Source organism: Oncorhynchus tshawytscha, linkage group LG26 (assembly GCF_018296145.1).
Source record: "Oncorhynchus tshawytscha isolate Ot180627B linkage group LG26, Otsh_v2.0, whole genome shotgun sequence".
Classification (NCBI taxonomy): Eukaryota; Metazoa; Chordata; class Actinopteri; order Salmoniformes; family Salmonidae; genus Oncorhynchus; species Oncorhynchus tshawytscha.
Genome location: NC_056454.1, coordinates 26853807 through 26879286, shown reverse-complemented (window position 1 = coordinate 26879286; position 25480 = coordinate 26853807). Strand labels below are relative to the sequence as shown.

The window sequence follows — 25480 nt, the reverse complement described above, 5'->3', positions numbered from 1 at the left end:
CCATGTTTCTGTCGATATTACGGAGCTAATTTGGAATATTTTTCGGCGTTTTCGTGACTGCAATTTCCAGGCGATTTCTCAGCCAAACGTGAAGAACAAACAGAGCTATTTCGCCTACAAAAATAATATTTTTGGAAAAAAGGAACATTGGCTATCTAACTGGGAGTCTCGTGAGTGAAAACATCCGAAGCTCATCAAAGGTAAACGATTTAATTTGATTGCTTTTCTGATTTCCGTGACCAAGTTACCTGCTGCTAGCTGGACAAAATGCTATGCTAGGCTATCGATAAACTTACACAAATGCTTGTCTAGCTTGGCTGTTAAGCATATTTTGAAAATCTGAGAAGCCAGGGTGATTAACAAAAGGCTAAGCTGTGTCGCAATATATTTCACTTGTGATTTTCATGAACAGGTATATTTTCTAGGAATATTTATATTCAGTTCTGTGGCACTCACAGACAATATCTTTGCAGTTTTGGAAACGTCAGAGTTTTTGTTTCTAAAGCTGTAAATTATATGCATAGTCGAGCATCTTTTCGTGACAAAATATCTTGTTTAAAACGGGAACGTTTTTCATACAAAATTTTTAATAGCGCCCCCTAATGCATAACTGGTTAACAAAGTCCAATATCAGACGTTTTTTTCTCAATGTCAAATAACTTCTGGCAAACAATGAAGTGCCTTTCTGCAGGGCTGCCACAGCACTGTTCAATCAGTTGTGGCAGCGTCACATCGTTTTCAATTTCTTTTATTCAAACTATTGATGCAAATGTAGCAGCCTATACAGCTACTTCTTTTTAATAAAGCCGCTGTGTCAGATTTCAAAAAAGGCTTTACGGTGAAAGCACAATGTGCGATTATCTGAGGACAGTGCCCCACTTACAAAAGCATAATAAACTTTTTCCATCCAAGCACAGGAGTCACAGAAGTCAGAAATAGCAATAAAATAAATCACTTACCTTTGAAGATCTTCTTCTTTTGGCAATACAAAAGCTCCAAGCTACACAATAAAGGGTCATTTTGTTCGATAAAATCCATTTTTATAGCCTAACAGGAAACATTTTGTAAATGGCTTCTGTTGTGAATTCCGTCTCCTTCAACTTTCGACGAAACATTCGATGTAATTACTCACACTAAACGTACGTTTATCCAGTCATGGTTGGTTTCATTGCAATCCTCTGGTTGTAACACAACCAGACTTCATGGTTCTTTTCGCGGGACGTATTGACCGAAAGGAACTGCTTTGAACACACCAAACAACAACCTCATTGCGCACCAATGATATGACCAGGGCTTCGTTGATTGACTGTATTTCAGCCCAATGGCCACTGATCGTCTTGAAATCTAGCTTGGTAGACAGCCAATGAACAGAGATACATGGCAATATGTAATGGTTACATCCGGGAAGAGTAGCCCTTGTTTGAAACTCGAGCATAAAGACAGTCATTCGCCATTGAAAATTTTACCTGAAGCAGCCACGCAGGTTACGCATAGCAGTATTGTTTCGAGAGCATTTTCCGCTATTTTATCTGAAGAATTATGGCGACTAAATCTGGAAAAACAAAGGCAAAGTCTAGGTATACAGATCTACACGATATTATTGACGAAATTGATAGGGAAAGTGTGACTGAGTTACTTCAAGATGAGTCAGATAGTGAGAACAGTTTTGACTCACAAACTGAAGAGATGTTTTTGCACGGAGAGGATGTACTTTTGGACTGGTAAGTACCTCTCATGCCATTGTTTGAAATTAATAATATCACATATTATTCTTTTGAGTTGTTTTGGAGATATTTGTATTTTATTTGCCATATATATATATAAATACAATTAGTAATGAAATGTGTAATGCAATGTGTAAAGTACACATGGCTCTACATTGTGGGTGGGTGGGTGGGTGGGTGGGTGTATGTATGTATGTAGGCATGTATGTATGTATGTGGTATGCCAGCAGCATACCACCCTGCATCACACTGCTGGCTTGCTTCTGAAACTAAGCAGGGTTGGTCCCTGGATGGGAGACCAGATGTGCTAGAAATGGTGTTGGAGGGCCAGTAGGAGGCACTCTTTCCTCTGGTCTAAAAAATATGATTGATTGGGAAGACTGCTCTGTGTATGGTGCTGTCTTTGACTGGGATCCCCCACTGCCAAAATGCCCATCTCCCACTGAAGCTGGTTCATCCAGCTGGACCCCTGCTGTCTCTGGCTCCACACCTACCCCTCCCTGGCCATCTAGAGGTGTGAAGTCAGTGACAAAGAAGCAGAGGTGGGGAAGAGACAAACCTGCAAACAGAGAGGCAGAGGGTTATTCGCACTCTGTGCTGGAGGAGTATGTGGAGCCACTTCCTCCAACATTCAGACTGAAAAGGCCACCAGGACCTTAGCTGGACATGACCTCAAAGTACAGCCCCATTCAACTTTGTCAGCTGTTTTTCACCTTGTCAGTTGTTCATTCCTTGGTGCCTAACACTAATAAGTATGGGGCTAAGAAGCAGGCAGGCAAGAAAGATGCATGGAAGCCCATTTCCATGTCAGATCTTTTTTGTTACCTATCAATGGTCATTTACATGGGTCTTGTGAAGCTAAAAACCATGAAAGTGACCCAGAAGTTGATGAGGACAACGAGAAGAAGCGAGGCACAGCAAGGTTTGATAGGCTCTGCAAAATAAAAACTCTCTACCAAAACAAACCTATTTTCAGCCTGCCCAGAACCTTTCCATAGATGAGAGGATGGTAGCCTCAAAGGCCAGACTTTGCCTAAAACAAGACATGCGTAACAAACCAACTAAATGGGGTTACAAACGTTTTGTTTTGGATGATTCTGCGTGTGCACACAAGTGCAATTTTTTTGTTGTTGAGGGAAAGAGCAGTTGTGCGACCGGTAAGGGACTTAGCTATGATTCCGTTATGGAGTTATTAGATTTTCAACTGCTGGGGAAGGGCTACAAACTGTTTGTGGACAACTTCTACATAGGCCCTACCCTGTTTACAGACCAGAGGAAGCTGGATGTGTGGGCTTGTGGCACTATTCGGACCAACAGAGTGGGCTTTCTGAAAACCAAGGTGAACGAAATGCCTAAGCGGGCTGATCGGGGTACCAGGAGATGGATTCACCAAGATGGCCTGCTCTTTGTGAAGTGGATGGATACCAAAGAGGTGGTCATGTGCACCACTATCCACAAGTCCTTCAGTGGCGATCACGTCGTCAGACGTGTGAAGGACGCTAATGGGGCATGGACCACCAAAAATGTCCCCATTCCTGCAGCTATAAAGGATTACAACAAGGGCATGAGAGGTGTGGACCTGTCAGACGCCCTGATAGGTTACTACAATGTTCTCCACAAGACAACGAAATGGTACAAGACATTGTTTTATCGACATTGCTGTGGTGAATGCCTTCATCCTGCAGAAGGAAATGGCTAAGAGCTGTGGACAGCCCCCCATCTCACAGCTAGTCTTCAGGGAGCTGCTCATCTGGGAGCTTGCTGCACCACTTGTTCAGTGACCCTCTGTTTTATACCCGAAAGAGACTGCTATGGGCTATGGCATCAGCAGCACAATATTGTGTAGTGGACTGAGGGTCTTCACAATATTGTACATTATATATTGAAAGTGTGTAAATAGTTACCCTTGTTATTTTTAATTTTTTCACATTTTCAAATATATATATATTTTTAAATGTAAATATTTTTTTTTGGGGGGGGGGTGTTAGAATAACATTTTAGTATTTTGTATATAGTTATTTGCATCAAAATGTATCACTGTACCAATTCAGCCACTTGGGTACATTTGGGCAACTTGTGTGGGACACCTGGGTGACTACATGCTCAATGTCATGTAGCTCGCTCATTCCTGATGATATCTGTCTGAAACTTTGCTCGAATACTGTTGCCCTCTTATGGTCTTCATTAAAATCATCCCCAGCATCCTATCTGAATGTTTGGCTGTTCTTGTTCAGTTGAAAGACGACGCTTCAACAATAAAAAACAGAAAACGTCTGTTTATTTCCTTGTATTTTCTTCTACCAGATCTATTGTTATATTGTCCTACATTCAATTCACATTTCCACAAACTTCAGAGTGTTTCCTTTCAAATGGGTTACAGGCAGTTAGATTAGGGTATGTTTTCAGGCAGAAATTGAGAGAAGGTGGCCTATCGCAAACAGGTTAATTGGAATGTATGAATAAGCACAATAGTTGATATAGACTTTGAGTAAATGTTTTATTAGGCCTACAGTTACAAATGGCAGGACTACAAGATGCAAACCTGCATAAAGCAAGCTCAGCCATTTGAGTTGTATTGTCCAATCATGTTGCTTTCTCTGTGTCTGTGTATAGGTAACCTAACGTAGCAGGAGTAGAAAGACACCAGAGTGAAGTCCCCACTTCCGTTTTTCATGGAAAATGGAAGCTAGGTTGAAAATATTGTATCCCTGAAAACCGGATGTTAGCGACTCCGCTTAGGCTAGGGCTGTGGTTACCAACCTTTTTTGGGTTACTGTACCACCAACAGAATTTGGCTCTGCCCGGAGTTCCCCCTCATGTGCATTTTAGCAGAAGGCCTATGGTCTCATGAGTCTTCTCAAGTACCCCCTGGTTGGGAATTAATGGGCTAGTGTATTGGAAACACCCCTAGTCCTTCTTTAATATATCATTTACAGTGCATTCGGAAACTACTCAGACCCCTAGACTTTTTCCACATTTTGTTTTTTTGTAACAGTATTTTTATTGGAATTTCACAATTTTCACCCATATTAAGAGATACAACAACAGAGACAAAGCACACAGAACAAAAACAAGAAAAGCAGCACCCACTTACACATATCTACGTGCATATATATACACATACATACATACACATACATACACACACATACATATACCCATGCATATACACACACATACGCATACATACACGCACGCACACACACACATATACACACCCATACATACGTACACCATTTTCTTCTTCCCGCTCGGTGCTTCTCTCACCCCATCACCATCATTGCGTCTCTCAATACATAGATTTTAAACAAACTTACAAACAGAAATTAAACAAAAAAGCTCAGTTTAAACCAAGAGGTTAGGTTCCACACATGGAACGTACAGTGTAGTTCTGAAATACATAGATCCCCGCCATTCTAAGAGAATCCTTGCAGCATAATAGCTGATACCTCAGGTTCTAGGTAATTTAGATAAGGTTCCCATACTTTGTAGAACTGGTCTGTTTTAGAATGCAATGTACATTCCACATTTTGTTGTTATAGCCTTATTCTAAAATGTATTAAATACAAAATGTTCATCAATCTACACACAATACACTATAATGACAAAGCGAAAACATTTTATTTGTATTTTTTGGAAATGAATTGAAACTAAAAAACAGTTATACCTTATATACTTAATAAGTCTTCCGACCCTTTGCTATGAGAATCGAAAATGAGCTCAGGTGCATCCTGTTTCCATTGATCATCCTTGAGATGTTTCTAAAAGTTGATTGGAGTCCACCTGTGGTAAATTCAATTGATTGGGCATGATTTGTAAAGGCACACACCTGTCTACAGGAGAGACTGAAAAACAGCTTCTATCTCAAGGCCATCAGACTGTTAAACAGCCACCACTAACATTGAGTGGCTGCTGCCAACACACTGACACTGACTCAACTCCAGCCACTTTAATAATGGGAATTGATGGGAAATGATGTAAATATATCACTAGCCACTTTAAACAATGCTACCTTATATAATGTTACTTACCCTACATTATTCATCTCATATGCATACGTATATACTGTACTCTATATCATCGACTGTATCCTTATGTAATACATGTATCACTAGCCACTTTAACTATGCCACTTTGTTTACATACTCATCTCATATATATATATACTGTACTCGATACCATCTACTGTATCTTGCCTATGCTGCTCTGTACCATCACTCATTCATATATCCTTATGTACATATTCTTTATCCCCTTACACTGTGTATAAGACAGTAGTTTTGGAATTGTTAGTTAGATTACTTGTTCGTTATTACTGCATTGTCGGAACTAGAAGCACAAGCATTTCGCTACACTCGCATTAACATCTGCTAACCATGTGTATGTGACAAATAAAATTTTATTTGATTTGATTTGATAATGTCCCACAGTTGACAGTGTATGTCAGAGCAAAAAACAAGCCATGAGATCAAAGGGATTGTGTGTAGAGCTCAGAGACAGGATTATGTCGAGGCACAGATCTGGGGAACCAAAAAATGTCTGCGGTACGTTGAAGGTCCACAAGAACCCAGTGGCCTCCATCATTCTTTAATGGAAGAAGTTTGGAACCACCAAGACTCTTCCTAGAGCTGCACGGCCTGCCAAACTGGGCAATCGGGGGAGAAGGGCCTTGGTCAGAGAGTTGACCAAGAACTGGCTGGTCACTCTGACAGAGCTCCAGAGTTCCTCTGTTGAGATGGGAGAACCTTCCAGAAGAATAACCATCTCTGCAGCACTCCGCCAATCATGCCTTTATGGTTGGGTGGCCAGATGGAAGCCACTCCTCAGTAAAAGGCACATGACAGCCCACTTGGAGTTTGCCAAAAGGTACCTAAAGGACTCTCAGACCATGAGAAACAAGATTCTCTGGTCTGATGAAACCAAGATTGAACTCTTTGGCCTCAATGCCAAGCGTCACGTCTGCAGGACCTCTGACTGGGGCAAAGGTTCACCTTCCAACAGGACAATGACCCTAAGCACACAGCCAAGACAACAGGAGTGGCTTTGGGACAAGTCTCTGAATGTCCTTGAGTGGCCCAGCCAGAGCCCGGACTTGAACCCGATCTGACATTTCTGAAGAGACCTGAAAATAGCTGTGCAGCGACGCTCCCCATCCAACCTGACAGAGCTTGAGAGGATCTGCAGAGTAGAATGGGAGAAACTCCCCAAATACAGCTGTGCCAAGCTTTTAGCATCATACACAAGAATATTTTATGCTGTAATCGCTGCCGACGGTGCTTCAACAAAGTACTGAGTAAAGTATCTGAATAATTATATAAATATGATATTTCAGTTTTTTAAATTTATACATTTGCTAAAAATGATAAAAGCCCATTTTTGCTTTGTCATTATGGGGTATTGTGTGTAGATTGATGAGGGGAAAACATGATTTAATCAATTTTAGAATAAGGCGGTAACGTAACAAATTCAAATTCAAGGGGTCTGAATACATTCCGAATGCACTGTATATGAACAAGTACAAGTACAAGGTTGCTACAGTTTGACTGAGTTTTTTAAAACCATCTGACCTAATCCCCTTCGTAGCCCATATTAAACAGATGAATCACGTCATACCGTACAAGGTCAGAAGTTTTTCCCTGGTTAGGTTACCAGATCAGGAAAAACTACAGGCCCCAGACCATTGGTGCTACCTCTGACTTACTGTGATTGTTTTAAATGAAAATGGTAAAACATTTACATATTCTTAGCAAAAAGCAATTTCTCAAGCAAGAATTTTGCTCGGACTGTTTGGGTGTGTGGAGAGTAAAACTATCTAGCTGTTATTGGCAGAGAGGCTTGGAACTCTCTTTCTTATTGATCTATTAAGAAACGGTAACGCCTGGTGATGTCACCAGGCAGGCCAAAACTCCATCCCACTAAAACAGGCTGAAATTTGAGGCGATCTTTTCAAACAGCTCTTACACTAAAAGGACATTATCATAATTTTCACAATTTCACAGTATTATTCCAACCTTATAGCGTAGAAATAGATATAAAACATAGACAAATAGGGTTTTTGACTACACCGAGCCTTTAAGATGAATGCGTCAAGGGACAGATGGCAAATTACTGGGGGAGAGGGGATCCAAAATAGGGGAGGGTTGTCAAACTTATTTTTTTGCTTTGGGGAGGGTTGTGTGTCTTTTTATTGAGCACAAGGGAGAGTAGTGCCTTTTTCCCTGGTTAACATTTGTTCTTTTGCATTTTTACGATATAACTTCTTCCATCCTATTAAAATGTTCTCATCTGCTTGCGTGCTTCTCCCCTATAATCAAGGTGTTTTGGTACTTCCCTTACGCATTACGTTTTTTTATCACTTTTACTATACGTCGGGTCACCATAGTCTACCAGTCTAACGTCTATCCTGCACTCTATCAACCCTTCATAGTGACAATAGTGGTAGGTGGATCGTTTGTCAAGATCTGCAATAGGATAACTAGCGATCATACCACACATAAAAGCATTCAAAGCTGCATCAATTTTCAATAAGAATCGACAAGCACAAATAGGTAAAGCTGATAGGCAGCGGATGCCAGGAGCATCATTGTGCATGAAAGAACAGTGAAGATATGAAACACACAGCTTGAAAATCTCCTTTATTGATCTTGGTTAGGGACAATTACCCTACCTAGACTATAGTAGCCTGCAACACCACAATGCAATGAATAATTGTATTATCTTTTTCAAGTGAGTACAAAATTCTAGTCTAGGCTGCAGTGAAAATGCCATTTGAATAATGGCTTAAAAGCCCTGTGATTTGAATATTTCATTCGATTTGGATCAGTTGGGTCTACTCTCAACAGTTTACAGTATAATAGCAGACAAGTCTGGCGGTATTTTTTCTTCTGATACTGAATGTGCTGTCTGTTTCAGATCATCATTCTCCCAAGTCGTCCTAATGTGTCCACATGCAGTGTGCTCACGGCAGGCCCAGTTATTCAGGAAATCTTAACACATGCTCATCCTCCTCTCCAATCCGAGTGGCTATTCCTCGCGCACCTAGAATCTAACACTTCAATATAACCTAAATATTTATAATTTTACTTTTGAACTTTTTAAATGTATTTCCTTTTATATGTGGCATAAACACAACCAGTCACAATGTTTTATTCTGAAGAGGCTATATAAAAAAATATCCTGTAGGCTTGCACAAGTTCATCTGAAATATTATTCCAGCATCCTCAAAAAGTCTTGACATTAACCCGTTTTCAATTCAACCTTTTTATGTGAGTAAAGTACCCAATATGTCAGATGAAAAATGTCACCACATTAGCATGCAGTTTATTAGGCTACAGATGAAATAAGTTATGATGAACTTCACAGGGTGGTGAAAGTGCACAGTGAGGAGGTTGATGCTCCTTTCAATAAATGTGGAGGGTCTTATTCTGGTGACATGACGATCGATGCTTGGCCGCCGTTTGACCAAAAAAAATTATCTTGCACTTTTGTCCATAATAATCTCATGTAGTAGGCTATGCCTGCAATGTATCTTCAAGCCGTTGGCTAGAGCCACATGCCAATACCATATCTCTATCTCTCTATTGCCCTGGGGATAGGCCTAAACGTCTCTTCCTATCTCTCTATCGCTTTGGGGATAGGCCTAAACTTCTCTTCCTATCTCTCTATCTCTCTGGGGATAGGCCTAAAACTTCTCTTCCTATCTCTCTATCTCTCTGGGGATAGGCCTAAACGTCTCTTCCTATCTCTCTATCGCTTTGGGGATAGGCCTAAACTTCTCTTCCTATCTCTCTATCTCTCTGGGGATAGGCCTAAAACTTCTCTTCCTATCTCTCTATCTCTCTGGGGATAGTCCTAAGCTTCTATTCCTTTACATAGGCTATATCTTTTATATTAATATCATACAGTGGACACCTAAGTCTATAGGTCTGCAGTATATTCATGCAATGCCCTGAAGCATTTAGTGCTCAAATCTCAACAGCGGAACCTGAGGTAAACAATCATTTTTTTAGGAAAGTATTATAAAAAACACTAACAAAAATAGTCTGTAAAGCTTTGCATATGCTACACATCTAAACACAAGACACAGTGTTTTTGTAATTTCTTATAGGCTGTTTTTAAGGACATTTAGGTTCTAAATGTGGCTCATTTGGCCAATTTATAGATGGTGCTGCCTGCGCCAAGTCGGATCTGAATATGGATGTCCAGTACATTTCTCAAATGTCTGGTAAATTAAAATCTTCGTTGTCACATTGTTCGGCGCCAAATGTTCTTAAAGGAAACCCTGACATGCTCATATTTTGTTTATATGCAAATTTGAGAATATTTGCATAGAAATCTGTTGCCAATTGGATGGAAACCTAGCTATAGACACCTTAAAGACTGTGGTGTCTGTGCTAGTCCAGTGTCACTTATGCCTGCCCCTCATGGTTCATATTAGGGTTGAATATTTTCCTTGGATTTTACAAATGTTCCATCCCGAGAATAATTAATTTTCTCCCAGGTAACCCGGGCACGAAAATTGGCATGAAAATTCAAGTCTAATGTTACATGAGGTAAATACGTTTTATGATCCCTACATTCATTTTAAGATAGCTAGGTGAGAAAACCACATATCACTGTCACATTTCTCCTCAATTAAGTAATATCAGTAAAGTCAGTGCTAGTAGGAAAAGAGAAGTGTTAGTGAGAGAAGAGAAAGAGTGCGTAGATTCAAGGTAGCTATGAAACCATAATAACCACAAACTGTACATCTGCTGTGAAAGACAGAGAGGTTATAATTGGGTAATGTGGGTGTGAAAACCGTGGGTTGGGTGTGAATTCAGCACATGAATAGATGCCTCTGTGTTCTGACAGAACACTCCCACAATACAGATAGAAAGTCAACTCATGCAAATGTCATTTTTAGATGTATTTAGTGGTACCGGTTTGTATGTGATATTACACTTTTAAAAATGTTATGAGACTAAACTCAGCATTACATTTAGTTATTTCACAGACAACTTACATTAAGTAAAAAAGCCGACACCCACACACAGTCCATGCTCCTCATCCACCTATGTTTTTCTCCGCACATTCATTCTCACACACATATTCCCAGCTCTCTGTCACACCGACACGGTTGCAGGTGCTATCCTGTGTATGTGCGTGTAGGACTTGTGGAGTGTGACGCTTCCGTGGTGAGAGACACCAAGCGGTAACACACATTCCTCTGTCATTGTGGTTGTGACTGGGTCCCAGCACATCACCGTGGAGATGACCTGGTTCTTGTCGTCACGCCCACCAGTGATGAATAGTTTGTTGTTACAGGCTGCGATGGCGCAGCTCGCCCTCTCGCCCAGCCGGGTCACCATAGACCAGCTGTCTGACTGGGGGGAGTAGCAGTACAGAGCATGCATGGCACCGCCTGGGAAGAGAGGAGGATTGTTACAACAGATACACACACACTGACACACAAATGGACACACACACAAACACACTCAATATGATTGCACAGGTGAACTGAGAGTAGAACAGGTTTAATCCACTGACCAACTACATAGATGCGTTCCCTGAAGGTGACAGCATTAGTACATTTAGCCTCGATGGGCATGGGCGACCGCAGGCCCCAGCTCTCAGTCCCTGGCTCCCAGCACTGCAGCCTATCAGTGGCCAGCTTCCCGTTGGGCCCTCCCCCGATCACAAAGATCCACTTATTGAAGCTTGCTGCAGCGAATGAGCTGACGCCCAACAGGAGGGGCGGGGCCTGGAACATGTATCAGAGCAGTTTATGTGTGTGTCTTATGAAACTCTATTTGTCAGATATCTTGTGTAACAACATGTCTCATCAGACAGTCGCTCCAATGCAGAATGACTGGAGTGATCACACCATATAATACATACAGACAGACTGACTGACCGGTGTCCAGCGGTTGTGAAATGTGTCGTAGGCTTCCACGCTGGTGAGTCTCTGAGTCCCATCGAACCCCCCCAGGGCATACACCTTCCCCCCGTGAACCGCCATCTTGTGTCTCCAGCGCCCAGTCACCAGGGGCTCAATGGGGATCCACCTGTCCAGGGCACCGTTGTACTTCCACGCCTCGTGCTGTGTCTCTTTTCCTCCTGCAGCAACAAGATAATAGTGAGAGTGAAAAAGAAACAGCAGTTGACCTATAAGAACAACCATGGTTTGTTGAAGTAAGGGAGGGGAATTTGGCAGGGAAAAGTCACGTTAGGCAGGCACATTAACCTTTGCCATCTCACTCGCCAAGTCCCCTTTTGGGAAGTGGGATCATTGTTTTGTCATTGTTGTTCTAAACCCATTGTCCGCAAGTCGCCGTGACGCCGTCAAGCTTGCCAACCCCCACCCCTACCTCGTCCGTTGGTTGAGCCTATTGGTCTGGCCAGTACAGAGGTTGCACATTTTTCCCAGTCTGCCCTGTACTAAGATTGTGCCTGCCCGGTGTACAAACATGCATGGCTTGAGATTCGATCTCCGGTAGAGTGTGTGTAGCTAGCTATAGTTTAAATATCAACAGTACTGCCACAGCAGCATAACATTTGATTAACACTTGATAACACTTGATTTACTTCATCATCAATATTCAGTCTGTTTGGTCGATACACGCCCCAGAGAGAGGCAGAAAGACAGAGAGGAGCGGCTGCATCAATGACCCTCGCTCCGACCCAACTCCATCCCTTCCTCAGTCGGCACCAGCAACACAGGTAGTCTAGACTCTAGCTAACCACTATATACTAAAATATCCACACATATGCCCTTTTTTCAGTTTAAGCACCTGCCGCGTGAAAGGTTTGTGCACGGCCCTAATGTTAGGACTTAACCTAGGTGTCTGTGACATTTCACTTAGAAGAGGGAACAAAATAGAGCGGCACTTGCCTTAGGAAAAAAGGCACCTTGGTATTCTAAAATGATTCATGTCTCATTGTCTCTGGATATGGGGCTGTGTACAATCCCAATGGTGTGTGAATGAGGAATACCACAGCTGTTCTGGATTTATTCCAAAAAGTTAGCACCCCGTATTGTGCTTGCTCTGTCTCCTTCATAGATCTGATAGGACTGGATGGATATAATAAGTAAAGAATCAGAAACTAAGTGGAGCTATTGCTTACATTTACCCCTTTTCTCAGATCCACAAGGAGAAGAAAGTGAGGGAAGATAGGATGCAAGATTGGGGTAGTCAACTTTTTGGAATGAAACATAGCCATTGAGTGCTAACCATAGAGAATGATAGAGGACTCTAGATCCCCAAAAACAGTTTAAGCATGGGCAGCACCATTGAGGACGTCACCATTTTGAAATAATCAACTGGGTGGGACTTCCTTAACCTATGGGTTAAGAAATAATCACATAATTCCATTCAGGTCATCAGGAGGGATCAGCCAATTAATTATATTTGTGAGCGAACATTCCATAACTGATGGTGTCAGTAAATAACCAAACTTGGCTTTAATCCTGTTCAAACAACACACTCCTGGTGACAGTATGCACCCTTACAGTTCATTTACCAACTCATAGAAGTAGTAGAAGAAGAAAATTGACGACTTCAAAATGGAGATGGCCTCCATGGCGCTTCCTATGCGGTCAAAGATGCCATAATGGGACAGATACAAAGAAGAGTCCTCTATCATTCTCTATGGTACTAACCCCTCCCATGAACAGAAATCCAATAAATACAGCACTCTCACCCAGGAAACCACAGCTGATTGTGCAAACATCCCACACAATGGCCTCCAGCAATATCGTCGCTCCATCTTAGTAAAGATGCTCTCAGGGACAAATGCTCAGATGTGAATTTAACTAAACTAGCTGCATCACTCACCGGATATGAACACCTCATTCCGGAAGGTGACACAAGCAAACTCCACCCACTTCCGGTTGTGGGACTCCTCCTCCATCTCTGTGATTGGCAGCTTGGCGACTTCCAGACGGCTGCGGCGCAGAGGGTCAAGGCAGGTCACAGTGGCAACGAAGCGCTCCTCTTTGGTGCAGCCACCGATGATCATGAACACCTCAGATAGGTAGTGCTGTAAACGAGGCTTGGTACGCTCCGTGACCACCTACACACACACTCAGACACACACGGACAGAGACACATCAAAAATCACATACACACCAACCCAAAACTAACATTTATAAACACAAACAGGGTACCAGTATGATCACACACACACCTCGTTGCCTGACAGGTGGTAGGTGCGGGCCTCCTGCAGTAGGGTGAAGGCCTCGTCACAGCGGCGAATCAGCTGGTCGGCCTCCACCGTTTCCAGGAAGTAAGCCGGCTCCAGCAGTGGCAGACGCACGTATGACAGAAGACCAGCTAGTAGGAGGCATCTCTCCTCCTCCTTTGCTCGCACCCAGCGCATCAGAGCCTATAGTAGAGTAAATATTGGATGGATGGATGGATTTTTGCATTCCTCATAAAGTAAATGAAAAATCTTGTGAAAGGCAAGAAAGTGATGGCTTTTTTAAGGTAATGAAATGTATACTACACCTCAAACACACTCTCCTCCCGTGTCACTCCCAGGTCATCTCTCTTCAGAGCGTTCTGCAGCGCCCCCGCTGGCAGTTCCAGGTACTCCTCATGCTGAACCACTCTGGAGAACTCTGAAACCAGGTAGTCCTGGACCCTGTCTCTCAGTGCATGCAATGAGTGGGCCTCAGCCAGACGCAGTACACCTACACAGCTCTCTGGCTGGAGAGAGTCAGCCAGGAACCCTGCACAGGCCTCCACTACACGAGGAAACTGGAGAGAGAAGATGGAGACAGAGAGGGGAGACAGACAGAGAGGGGAGACAGACAGAGAGGGGAGACAGACAGAGAGGCAAGAGATGAAATAAAGATGACAGACAATATTTTTTATCGAACTTAATCTAATTCACTTTTGTCTGACTTCAATCGACACTCTCATGCATACGGTCATGCATACACGCACACACACACACACACATACACCCACACACCCTGTCATCCAGCTGTGAGCCTAATTCTGGCCTGAGTGGAAAACAGATCCTGAGAGTAAACAACAAGAATGACTTTCACTTCCCTGTCTCAACTGTCACCTGATTCAGAGTCATCTTCTGTCTGATGACAAATAAGTAGGAAATATGATGAAGTTTGTGACTGTATGCACTATTTCCAAAAGGAGGAAGACCGGGATTTACATATTCAACACTCACCTATTTAAAAGTCCCTAAGGTTGTGTTATGAGTTGACAGAAACAGAGGATAGACACGAGGAGGAGAGATAAAATGACAAAGATGAAGGAAAAAGGCTGAAATATGATTTGTTTCTGCTGCATTTCTCTGGTGTTTCAGTTAAGCAATAAGGCCAGAGGGGGTGTGGTATATGGCCAATATACCACAGCTAAGGGCTGTTCTTAGTTAGACTCAATGTGGAGTACCTGGATACAGCCCTTAGCCGGGGAACATTGCCCATATACCACAAACCCCCGAGGTGCCTTATTGCTATTATAAACTGGTTACCTACGTAATTAGTGCAGTAAAAATAAATGTTTCGTCATACCCGTGGTATGATATACCACAGCTGTCATGCAATCAGCATTCAGGGCTCGAACCACCCAGTTTTTAATAGTGTTTATACAGTATTTATATAGAGTTTACACAGCGTTACGCTAGCATTAGTAGACTCACCTGGAACAGGCTGGCGGCCTCCAGTGTTCTCTGGACGTTGGTGTGTGTGATGGTGGCTCGGCTGGTATAGGTGTAGTCCAGTAGAGTCTTCATGGTCTCACTGTCCACCCCTTTAATCTCCACCTGCTTCTCATGACTCTCTCTCAGACCACTGCAGAACATCGCCCTGGACACACACATAATGTTCTCTAAGCATTATAGCTTGACAAAGTTGTGAAATAAACATCTGAGGTCATTCTACAGCTATGGAAGAGAGTGTGTGTGTATGTACCTATAGTAGTGGCTGGCGGCGGCGAGTACAGCTCTGTGGCAGGGGAAGTCCTGTTCCTGAACTCGCAGAGTCACGTCGGTCAGCTCTCCACTCACACGAAGCGTCTCCATCCCCCTCTGAAGCTCCACAGACAGGCCTCCATCTTCCCAACGCATCCCACTTCCATCACCCCCTCCACCCTCTTCGCCAGGGTCAGAGCCCTCTCTGGGGGTTTTCTCTGAGGGCCCAGGCAGAGGGGTGTCGGTGGTCCTCTCCAGCGAGTCACTCATCCTCACAATGAGAGCCCCATTAACAACACACAACACAAACTCCTATCTCCGCAGACACGCACATACTGCGGGACACACTCAACACACAACTTTGCATACTTTTCCCAGAGAATGGAGACAATACACACCAGCCCTTGAACGCACATTCACCACAGCACAGAACTTAACAGTGTGTGTGAGTGTGTTTATCATCTCTTCCTGTCAGGTCCTCTGTAATACTTCCCGTTCCTGGTGCTGGTGCTTTGTGATTGGTGGATGTTATGTGGTACATGATGAAACATCGTTCCTGTTCTAGATCCCTTCCTCAACTGCCAATTCCTAGAACTGGCAGTTGGACAACTCCACACTCTCTTACTCTACCTAGCACACACAAACGCACACACACATACATGTACACACACATGCACGCGCACACACACATACACGCACACAAACATGCACGCACACACATGCATGCACGCACTCTGCTTTGCGTTGTACCCTTTGCCATATCCCCCCTGTGGTTTTACTGTTTCATTATAGATGTAATAATCTGTGCAGGGCCTATCTTCCATTTCATGACCCTTGTGAACAAGTAAGTTATTGTCTCATTCAGCATTGAGGCAGTCTGAATAGTAGCAGCTGCAGTAATAGTTCAAGTCCACACAGTTGCACTACTTAGCCATGCAGCCCAAGCTCACTAAACTATAGTAGCATGTCGTAGTATGTCGTATCATCATGCCGTTTTCTCACAATGTGTTTTCCCGTTTTCCACTAGATGGCAGTGTCAGATCAATGTTGATGTGATGACAGTTTTGGATCATTTCATGCTGAGACACAGGTGCAATAATAATACTGAGATTGGTTTACAATGGGGCTGTAATGGATTGATATAGGCATCTTCTCTCTGTAATGTTATTCTGAGCCTTTGTGATAAGACTCAGACGGCATATAGAACACAGGTGTGCGCACACACACACACACGCACACGCACACGAACACGCACACGCACACACACACACACACACACACACACACACACACACACACACACACACACACACACACACACACACACACACACACACACACACACATACACACATACACACACACACACACACACACACACACACACACACACACACACACAGACAGGCACACACACACACACTTACAGTAGTATGCCCGTTTAATATGCATGTGTTTCCATTGTATCTGTCCCCATAGTGCCTGCGTGTTCTGTTCATTTCAGTTGTCCCTCTAACCACATATTTTGCTTCTTCTTAGTCTGTCTTTAGGAAGAAGAAAAAGCAATATTACAAGAACCCACATATTACAGACAGACAGACAGACAGACAGACAGACAGACAGACAGACAGACAGCCAGCCAGACAGACAGACAGACAGACAGACAGACAGACAGACAGACAGACAGACAGACAGACAGACAGACAGACAGACAGACAGACAGACAGACAGACAGACAGACAGACAGACAGACAGACAGACAGACAGATTAGGTACGGCGGTGGTGTCTGACTTCAGATAACTTCTACTGGTGTGTAGTTGATACAGCTGTGTGCTTGGTGTGTAGTTTGGCCTGGCGTGTTGGTCAATTTGGGGCAGGATGGGTTGCGTCAAGCAGTACCAGTGGAGGACCAGTCTCCTGTTCTTCTTGAGTGGACTCATCCAATGGGGTAAGAGTACCATCAGGTGTACACACCCCTCCACCCAGGGTTACCTTTTAGTTTGCAAAATAAAGAAGAACATTATGCACATTAAAGTACATAGAAATGTAATATGTAACATTTTATACAGTCCCCTGTATCAATTTGTGAAAAATGTATATGCATATTAAAGAAACAAAAGTTTGTGCAGATTGTCAGTTCTCTTTTACTATTAGCAAAGTGAAAAGTGTTGAGTTGCATTTTAGTGTCCTTTTATCAGATGATGGGGTGGACTGTTGAAATGGCCACAGTTCTAAATCAGTGTTTCTAAAACCTGTTTTCTACATGGCTGGTCTGCTGATGAAATGTTATGAAATAGCCTTGGCATAACAGCCAACGTCTACTGGGAATGAGTCACATGATGTTTCTGCTTTCATCAAACAGGCGCTATGAAAACAATTAATTGAACACAACCCTGGAAGATGATTTCTGTCAGATGGCAATGTTGCAGCAGTTATTACACATTTTGATTTGCAGCACATTCAAACCTCCTCTACAGCAGGTTTTAGTCTGAGCTGGAGCTGTGTCTGTTCTCAAACTACTACAGTTGAGACATAACTTTGGCGAAATGAATGCAGTTTTCTTAGTTTATTGACAAGAGGAGGACAGTGCAGACTGAAACCATGAAAAACGCTTGAAGCCAGAAATACTTGTCTGAGAATATCATCTTCCTCTTTTTTCTTATGTTCTCCATCTAGGCGGGGCTACAGTGCTTGTGGAGGTGCAGTCTGGCCCTCTGTATCGTGTGATTGGCTACCCTTTCTTCATGTCCTGCAACGTGAGTGGTTTCTCTAACCCGGCAGGCAGCCCGGCAGGACTTCAGAATCTCCATCTACAAGCCAAACAGACCCACCTGTGAAATCCAGATCATCAGCACAGACAACAACAACTATGCCATGGCAGTGTACGGCGTCCGCGTCAGGGGCGGTGGCATCACTCTGGAGTGCCGGTCAGTGACCTCGGTCCTCTTCCACATGAAGAGTCTGGAGGAGGGGGACGAGGGCGAGTATGAGTGCCACACCCCAAACTCAGAGTTAGAATATAACGGGACGTACAATGCTAATGCCACATTGAAGGGTAATGTTATTTTTTACTGCCTAAATGACAATACCTTCTTTGTCTGCCATATCTGTATAATTCACAAACCATTACTTAACTAACTCTGGTTACTTGAACTTAATCTGACAATCACATTAACCCCTGCCTACTGTAGTGTTGATATCCATCCCTCAAGTCCTGTTTCCATAGGGATCAAGGACACCTTGACCACCTCCTACACTGGCCCCGCTTCCTTCAGCCTATCAGAGGGGGGTGCCCTAACCCTGCAATGCCTCGCTTCCAGCAACACCTTCCAGCACACCCACCTGTCCGTCACCTGGTATCTCCATGGAGACGGGGAGGCCTTGCCCCGCCCCATCATCTCTCTGGACTGTGATTTGACGGTGAGTCTGGGTCAGGGGTTTGAGGGACGGTACCAGGCAGGGTTCATTGGTCTGGACAAGCTGGAGGAGGTCACATACAGGCTGAAGATGGCCAGGATTGAGCTGTCCGATGCAGGGAGGATCTACTGCCATGCCCAGGAGTGGATCCAAGACCCAGACCTGAGCTGGTACCCAATCTCCCATAAAGACGCACAGGCAACCACATTGGGAGGTCAAAGCCATAGGTGAGAAACACCTCAGTGTGTTTTTTGCTTCCCAGCCTTAGCCTTGGACCCAATTATGTTTACACATCCATGCAATGCTTTTGTGCTTGTGCTTGGCTCAGAGGAATTATGGGTTAAGAGGACTTATACACGAATGTCCAGTCCTGCTTTTGTCCGATTTCCTGTAACTAAATTCTGTTTTAGGGTTTCCTGTGTCTCAGAGGTGATTATGAGTGATGAGTTTCCTTTCTGTCTGAGAAGTAGTTGTGAGTGAAATTCTGTCTCTCTCTGTCAGAGGCGGCTCCCGACCAGGGTTCTGGCTCTATGGTGGTACTTATGACCGTGCTCAAAGCACAGCTCCAGGAGGAGGAGGAGCTGGCCATGCAGTGTATTGTGGATGCCTAGGGCCTTGCAGGACATTTTCTCTCTGTGGCCTGGGTCAAAGACAACCAGGAACTGGCCCAGATTGGGCCAACTGGCGTCCTGTCTGTGGGGCCGAAGTACGGTGGGAGAGAGAGCGGGGGCGAGCTGAGAACTGTGCGGACGGAGGAGAAGACACACCTGCTTACCCTGCGGCCCGTCAGAACCCAGGACTAGGGAGTGTACCACTGCAGGGCCTGGTCACAGGAGAGGGATAGGAACGGGGTCTTCACACATGGACCCAGCCAGGAGTCAACCACCGAGCCTATCACCTTCAGAGCTATAGGTGTGTGACCTGACACTGAGCAGAATCAAATCTACAGGTGAGTAATCTAGTAAGAAGCCAATCAGAATCAAAGCTACAAGTGAGTAATCTTGTAAGACGCAAATCCAAATCAGAACTACAGATGAGTCATCAGGCCTTGAGTCAGAGTTAGAGGGTGTGTTTGCGTTGTAAAGCTATTGAAGATGAGTACAGACAGACGTCGACAGGGGAGATGCATCCACTGTAGTGGTTTTCAAACAGCAAGGCTCAGATCAATATGGCGGTGTGAACACACGTAGCTGTCTTTGTTTATGAAGGTTTTTCTCTACAATGTCGAAATAACCAGTTTAGAGCCTTCGTATCACACACTGACAAACTGTACTGTACAGGTATCAAATATTCATTCATTTGTATATACCCACTGTATACATGAAATTGCTGCAAAGTTAGTTCCAGTTCCAGCCACGTCTTTGGTAACGTTTGTGTGAGTCCAGCAAAAACACTGTAATAATTGGTTGACAATAGAGCTTCCCACAGTGCAGGCGATGGCTGCAGGATTTTTATTTATTTTATTTTATGTCACCTTTATTTATATTGACTGTACGTTTGTTTATTCCATGTGCAACTCTGTGTTGTTGTTTTTGTCGCACTGCTTTGCTTTATCTTGGCCAGGTCGTGGTTAAAAATGAGAACTTGTACTCAACTAGCCTACCTGGTTAAATAAAGGTGAAATAAATTTTAAAAATGTAAAAAACAGGTAGACCAGTTGAGAACAAGTTCCCAGTTACGACTGTGACCTGGCCAAGATAGAGCAAAGCAGTGCGACACATACAACAACACAGAGTTACACATGGAACAAACAAGCGTACAGTCAATAACACAATAGAAAAATCTATGTAGTGTGTGCAAATATAGTAAGATTAGGGAGGTAAGGCAATAAATAGGCCATAGAGGCAAAATAATTACAATTTAGCATTAACACTGGAGTGATAGATGTAAAGATGATGATGTGCAAGTAGAGATACTGGGGTGCAAAAGAGCAACAACAAAAAAATAACAATATGGGGATGAGGTAGTTGGGTGTGCTGTTTACAGATGGGCTGTGTACAGGATGGGCTGTGTACAGGATGCAGTTGGTTAAGAGCAGCTGCAGAAACTTGCTGTCAACTGATCACATGGTTTTTGTGAAGTTCAAGCAGTTGACATGTAGGCACAGGTGGGAGAAGTTTTATCCCCATAATGCAACACATTTTGACTTTGAAAGGCGACTTGACAAAACCGATACACTATAAATGCACCCAATGTAATGCTGTAGGTGTTTCATCAGCTTCCCAAATGGCTGCTACATCAAGCAACAACAGAACCTCAATATCCTCAATAACTTTAGTTTGTGCATTGACCTGACTCTGACCTCTGTTATTACACATGTACCACACAAACACTTCTCACACTCAGCACCTTCTTTTTTTCAGTTCTCAGTGAGAGGTTTGGCCGTTGCCATGGAGAACCAGAAGGTGAGCGTTGACGAAGGGGACGAGCTACAACTCGCCTGTAGAGTGAGCGGGGTCAAGGGTCAGCTCTCCGTCACCTGGAAATACAGATCAGCCTCCACGACAATGGGCACCTTCAGTAATGTCACCAACCTAAGCCGGATGGGTGTGATGAAACCGGGGGCAGAGTTGGGGCAGCGAAACGTTCATACCATGCGTCCCACAGCAGACACATTCACCCTAGAGCTGAGTGAGGTTAAGCCCTCTGACGCAGGAGCCTATCAGTGGACTGTATCCGAGTGGACCACGGAAACCAATGGTAATGCCAAGAAAACCAGCAGCCAATCACAAGACTGCATCGTGGAGGGAGAGAGAGAGAGAGAGAGAGAGAGAGAGAGAGAGAGAGAGAGAGAGAGAGAGAGAGAGAGTGTCTGGTGGACAAACATAACAGAAAAGTGAAAACTAAACATTTGTTGGCCTCATTGATTTCCATTCATATTTAATTTAACTCGGCACAGATTAATTCTTCAAGTTATTGGAGACAGTGTTGGTATATTAACTGAGACATGTAGCATGAGGTAAGCTTTCAGCTCCCACATCATCTGTGAAGAAATCAATAACTTTATGGCTGACCACTGTTGTCTCACATGTCAGATGGATTCGATTGAATCTCCTTGCCCTTACAGCCACTAGTAGAGTTGGCCCTAAAAAACCTGACAGTTGTCATCAGTGATATGTCAGCATTGTCCTCGGCCTGCAGAGTCTCTGATAAGGGTGGACCTGAAGAGTCGCAGTATTGAGGTGACAGGGGGGTTTGAGGTGGAGCTGGTGTGTGTCGGGTTCGAGGGCCCTCCCTCCCGATCACTGTGACGTGGAGCCTGCAGCGCGAGGGGGGGTCGGCCCCGGACAACATCCTGACACTGTTGCACACTGGTGACATCATGTGGCGCGGCGACCAGAGTAACTACCAGTTGAGGGTGACCACCAGCAAGGGGGAGGTGCATCACATCCTCCGCATCATCAGAGCAAGCCGCAGGGAGGCAGGGTGCTATCAGTGTGTGATCTCAGTGTTCCTGCAAGGGAGACACAGGAATCCGCAGAACTCCAACCTGCTGGCTGTGTTGGTCCAGACTCCAGGTAGGTAAGGTCAAAGGTTACAGGTCAACCTGGGGTTAGGGTCTCAGCCTCCATCACACTTTCTTTATCTCTCTCTCTCTCGCTTCCAGAGGGTGTACTTGCCCTGTCCTCTAGCCCCTCCCCTCTGGATCAGAGCATCAACGCAGTCATACAGACGGAATGCTCCGTTGTCAAGGCAACTTCTAACTCATCCCGCTTCGCTGTCACCTGGTTGGCCCAGAAGAAGGGGGTGGGGAACCAGACCGTCCTCAGCTCAGACCGCGATGCAGTGATAACACTAGGGGCGGAATTAGGCACAGAACAGCGAATCAGTATGAGAAGACGTGAGAGGTGGAGCTTCGAACTAACCATCCGACAAGCCCGTAGCTGGGACAGGGGGAGGTACTACTGTGTGGTGGAGGAGTGGCTACAGGATCCTCACGGCGTATGGTACAAGCTCATGTCCTCTTCTGCAGCTATGGAACTCCGCCTACAAGAGACGGGTGAATTATCCTGATGACAAGGCAACAAAATACTGCATCGGTAGAAGAACATGCAATGTATATCAGATCTATAGAGTATCTTGTTGTGCTAATTTGCAGTTTCTCTGTCTTGAGTCTCTCTCTTTCTGTCTCTATGTCTCTCTCTCCCAGTGAGTGACCTCAGTGTTAACAAGACAGATCTGGACATGGAGGTTAGAGAGGGGAAGCGGGTGGAGCTGACCTGCAGTTTGACCTCAGGTGACCCTGCCTCTCTCTACGCACTCACCTGGTTCTACATGAGGCATGGCTCCTCCTCCTCTCACAGGGTTCCCCTGGTGATTCTAGGCCATGATGGCACCCTGAAATACCCAGATGACAACCAAGGGCTCCAGGCCCAGAAGGGGAGGCTGATTTTCTCCAGGAACACTCATCGTACCTTTCTGCTGGGTCTACAGGGAGCTCGTCAGGATGACAGTGGAGTTCACCAGTGCCATGTGCATCAGTACAAGTACAGTCATGACGGCAACTGGGAATGTAGCACCTCCAACCAATCAGGCAGAGCCAACCTCACTGTATGACGACCAATAGGTATGATGTCATAATTTATGAGTCCATGATGTCGGACTATACAAATACAACTGAATCACAATGTGTTGGTTTTTATCTTACCTTCCTCTGTTCTCTCCCTCTCCAGAACTTGAGTCTGAGTTGCTGTCTGATTCCCCACTGGATTAGTTATACTCATCTTCATCCCTCTTGTCTGTATCCTGGCAATTGTCATCATGATGCTGTCAATCAAGCTGAAGAGGCGGGGTTCAGCTGGAAACAAGAAACAAGCCAACTCTCTGTGGGTGGAGGAAAACCCACTGAAGCCATGCCCAGAAGAATGAGAACAGAGGAGAGGTGAGGAGGGAGATAGAGAGAGGATGAGAAGAGCTAAGGAAATAGGAGGAGCACATAAGAGAGGAGAAGAAATGAGGGGAGAAAAGGAGAGGATGTGAGATGGGGAAGGATGATAAGATTGGAAAGGGGGGATAAGTGAGAGAATAGGAAAGGAGATAAGGGAGAGCTGAGCAGCATTCAAACTTTTTTCATTTTTAAGTGATTGATTTTTAATTCCATGCAGATTTTTACTTGTTAACACAAAAGGATTTACATTTACTTCCTTTACGCAGAATTAGAACTTGAAATGTACATTGGCACTCCTTTGAGAGAAGAAGATCAAGGCAGAAACAACATTTGATTTTGATGTAAACCGTCCAGAGCTGGTTTTTAGGGGGTAATGGACATTTTTACACAGAGTGGAACAGGAGAACCCAAGAGCAGACTCAGACGAGAGGACTGGGATGAAGTAACCAAGGAATGTATTTAAACATGAGGAAGATGGAGTGCAGGCCAGGGGAAGCTCAGGTGGGTTGCAGGAAACCAGGTGCGGAGGCTGGAGCGACAGGGGTTGAGACAGGGTAAGCAGGTCCAGAGGGCATCCAAGGAAGTAGTAGAGTGGGGAATCCAGGACAGAGTAGCAGGGTGACGAGACGTTGAACTGGAGCCAGGGACCAGAGTCAGAGTGGGCGGAATGAGCAGAGATTACGATCTGGCAGTATGGAAGTGGCAGGACTGTATATTTGTAGTGGTCTTGATTATGGAACAGGTTGCAGCTGGAGGGGGTCAGCTCTGACTCCAGGACACCTGTCTCTGCCCACACAATCACACAGACACACACACACACACACACACACACACAGAGAGGGGAGAGGGAGAGGGAGAGGGAGAGGGAGAGGGAGAGGGAGAGGGAGAGGGAGAGGGAGAGGGAGAGGGAGAGGGAGAGGGAGAGGGAGAGAGAACTGGGGGAGTGGCGGCGGGTCAAGGAGACACAGGATGAGCAGTAGAGGGTGTTGCAGGAGCAGATGTGACAAAAATAGACTTTTGGATGCAGTTTTTTTAATGTAGTTTTACTTCTCCTTTAAAATATTGAGTTAGTGTTCTCTGATGACTCAAAGCTCCAGACTCGCTGACTAGCAGACTCGCTGACTGAAACCTTTGATCATAAATCTGATCATTAACTTTGTATGAACGAGTTGTTCACAAATATTATATTTATGAATTGTTGAAAGGTATTCCGCCATGTACTGTACTCATCAACATTTTGCCTCAAGAATGGATGGGTTTTATTTCTTAACTTGTTTGAGTTGGGAATGCTAAATAAACTTTTGAAGCACTTCTAAACGAACTCTAAGATAGTGTTTATGATATCACAAACATTTCAGACCAAAAGTAATTTATATACCATTCCTGTCAGACATGTACCATTTGTAAAGTTGCTGGTGTTTATCTGGTTTGTAATAAATATAGTTAGAATAAACGTATTCTTATTCGCCAAATACAACAGGTTTAGTGTCACACCCTGATCTGTTTCACCTGTTCTTGTGATTGTCTCCACCC

At 44.3% G+C, this 25480-nt stretch overlaps 1 protein-coding gene and 1 pseudogene across 1 annotated transcript; one reads left to right on the top strand and one right to left on the bottom strand.

Moving 5' to 3' along the window:
• Positions 1-10619: 10619 nt before the first annotated feature.
• On the bottom strand, positions 10620-16884 carry klhl6 (kelch-like family member 6). Its single transcript, XM_024389434.2, has 8 exons — positions 15643-16884; positions 15372-15537; positions 14213-14464; positions 13893-14090; positions 13541-13778; positions 11620-11822; positions 11253-11466; positions 10620-11127 (listed from the first exon to the last, which is right to left on the bottom strand). Exons 1-8 carry the CDS (start codon positions 15909-15911, stop codon positions 10829-10831), a joined length of 1839 nt encoding a protein of 612 aa, XP_024245202.1. The 5' UTR covers positions 15912-16884; the 3' UTR covers positions 10620-10828.
• Positions 16885-17520: 636 nt separating this feature from the next.
• LOC112225032 lies at positions 17521-23988 on the top strand (annotated as a pseudogene).
• Positions 23989-25480: the final 1492 nt, after the last annotated feature.

What these genes read in the sequence shown, in the direction of transcription:
- klhl6 (XM_024389434.2), bottom strand. Translation starts at nt 15,911, where the DNA reads ATGAGTGACTCGCTGGAGAGGACCACCGACACCCCTCTGCCTGGGCCC. An exon ending in AGGCCGCCAGCCTGTTCCAG is followed by an intron (nt 14,465 to 15,371) that starts GTGAGTCTACTA and finishes TTCTCTCTCCAG; the next exon opens with TTTCCTCGTGTAGTGGAGGC. An exon ending in GGGAGGAGAGTGTGTTTGAG is followed by an intron (nt 14,091 to 14,212) that starts GTGTAGTATACA and finishes ACTCTACTATAG; the next exon opens with GCTCTGATGCGCTGGGTGCG.